The sequence below is a fragment of the Arachis duranensis genome, chromosome 9, assembly GCF_000817695.3.
Source record: "Arachis duranensis cultivar V14167 chromosome 9, aradu.V14167.gnm2.J7QH, whole genome shotgun sequence".
Lineage (NCBI taxonomy): Eukaryota > Viridiplantae > Streptophyta > Magnoliopsida > Fabales > Fabaceae > Arachis > Arachis duranensis.
This window is the reverse complement of record NC_029780.3, coordinates 13,675,597-13,677,255: the sequence shown is the minus strand read 5'-3', so window position 1 is coordinate 13,677,255 and position 1,659 is coordinate 13,675,597. Positions and strand designations below refer to the sequence as shown.

The 1,659-nt window shown below is 38.6% G+C and overlaps 1 protein-coding gene across 1 annotated transcript; it reads right to left on the bottom strand.

The window, feature by feature from the left end:
• Window positions 1-1,292, bottom strand: LOC107464872 (pectinesterase 3). Its single transcript, XM_016083828.3, has one exon. The coding sequence runs from the start codon at window positions 1,157-1,159 to the stop codon at window positions 515-517; it is 645 nt and encodes a 214-aa protein (XP_015939314.1). The 5' UTR covers window positions 1,160-1,292; the 3' UTR covers window positions 1-514.
• Window positions 1,293-1,659: the final 367 nt, after the last annotated feature.

Below are 1,659 nucleotides of genomic sequence, written 5' to 3'. Positions count from 1 at the left end.
TTTAGCTGCAACTGCAAAGATATTAGATATATATTCCACCTCTGATTCTGGGTAACTATTACAAGACAACATTAATCACTACCCGAGAAAGTTGATCCAATGCTCAAATATTGGATTTGGCCATTTGGGGGTTTAGGATACTATATTTGGCATATTGCAAAACATATATACGAAGGTCCGAAGTCTGAATATACAAACATAACATAATAATAACTTAGATCCACAACCATTTGTAATTGTCACAGCGATCATAATATACTCAACTTTTAATACAGTTACACATTTAGGCACAAGACAGCAGCATTCATTGCTCAAAATTCCTAACCCATCCGCAACATACTTTAATTCATGTTTTTTTTATTTTGTCAAATCATCTAATAATTCTCAGCTATAAACACAAGAGTTTCCACCCTTCTTTAGGTTCACCGGATCAGTGATTATTAATCATATCTGTCATTTACTGGTTTAACATTGCACACATAACTATATGAATAAAATCAGCATCAAGCTCAAGCTAAGATATTTTAAAATTGGCAAGAATGGCCAAGGTATTGCTGGTGTACTCACCGCACCTCTCAATCTTGGTCTTCACCTCCGAAGCGTTGGAGGACCCAATCTCCTCCAGTCCATCCAGGCACGTCTGCTGGTCTGTCAAGGCGGCGCTCACCCACGTGCGCGCGTCCGCCATCTCCGCCTCCGTCAGCCCCTTTGGTGCCGCTTCCACCTTCGAGAGGGAGTCGTTGAGGCGGGAGACGGCGTCATCCACGAGCTCCCTGCAGTCAACGGAGAGGGAGGAGGAGGAGGCGAGATTAGAGAGTTCGTGGATGGAGACTCGGAGTGAAAGGGACAAGATAGCTTGTGGATCCATGGCTTTCGTGGTAGTGGTGTTGCTGAGGAAGGAGGTTAAGCTGGTGAAGCAGGAGTTGGGATAACGAGTTACGTTGCAGGCGACTCGGATGGACTCGGTGGCTGAGTCGGCGGGCTCATGGCGGACTAAGGCGAGAACGAAGAGGAGAGTGAGAAAGAAGAGTGCGACGGTGGAGAGAGTAGCGATTAGGGATTTGGAATAATGTTTGTGCTGATCTTCGACGTAGTGACTCTGATTCTCTTCTTCTACTTTGCCGTATCCTTTGTTCTTCAACATCTTCACACAATCCATCCCGTGCCTTGTTGCTATTATTTTATTCAATGCCCTTCACACCCTTCTTCTCTATTTAATCTTCCAAGTCGTCGGTTCGGAAAAGAAACCGTGTTGAGGTAAGGTAAGGGGTTAAACTTTAAAGTACCAAAATGGCAAGATGTAATTGGAAATTTTGGTGACCAAAATTACTCCTTAAAAGGATCAAGATAAACAAGTGATAGGATACTCTTATTTATATATATTTTTAGGTAGATACTACCATCAATATTTTTATAATTGTTTTCATATAAAAATATTTTTTTATTATTAGATGATGAATTAAAGTGTGGTAAAATAAATAAGTCATATTTTTTAAATTAAGATCATTATAAAAAAATATTTTTAATATCTTCATTAGAATAATAGTCTTATAATAAGTACATCTCTCAACACTCATGCTTAAATAATTTAGATAAAAAAATATTATAATTAGAATAAATAATCATTTTTAACTATTAAAAATTCAAACACAAAAATTA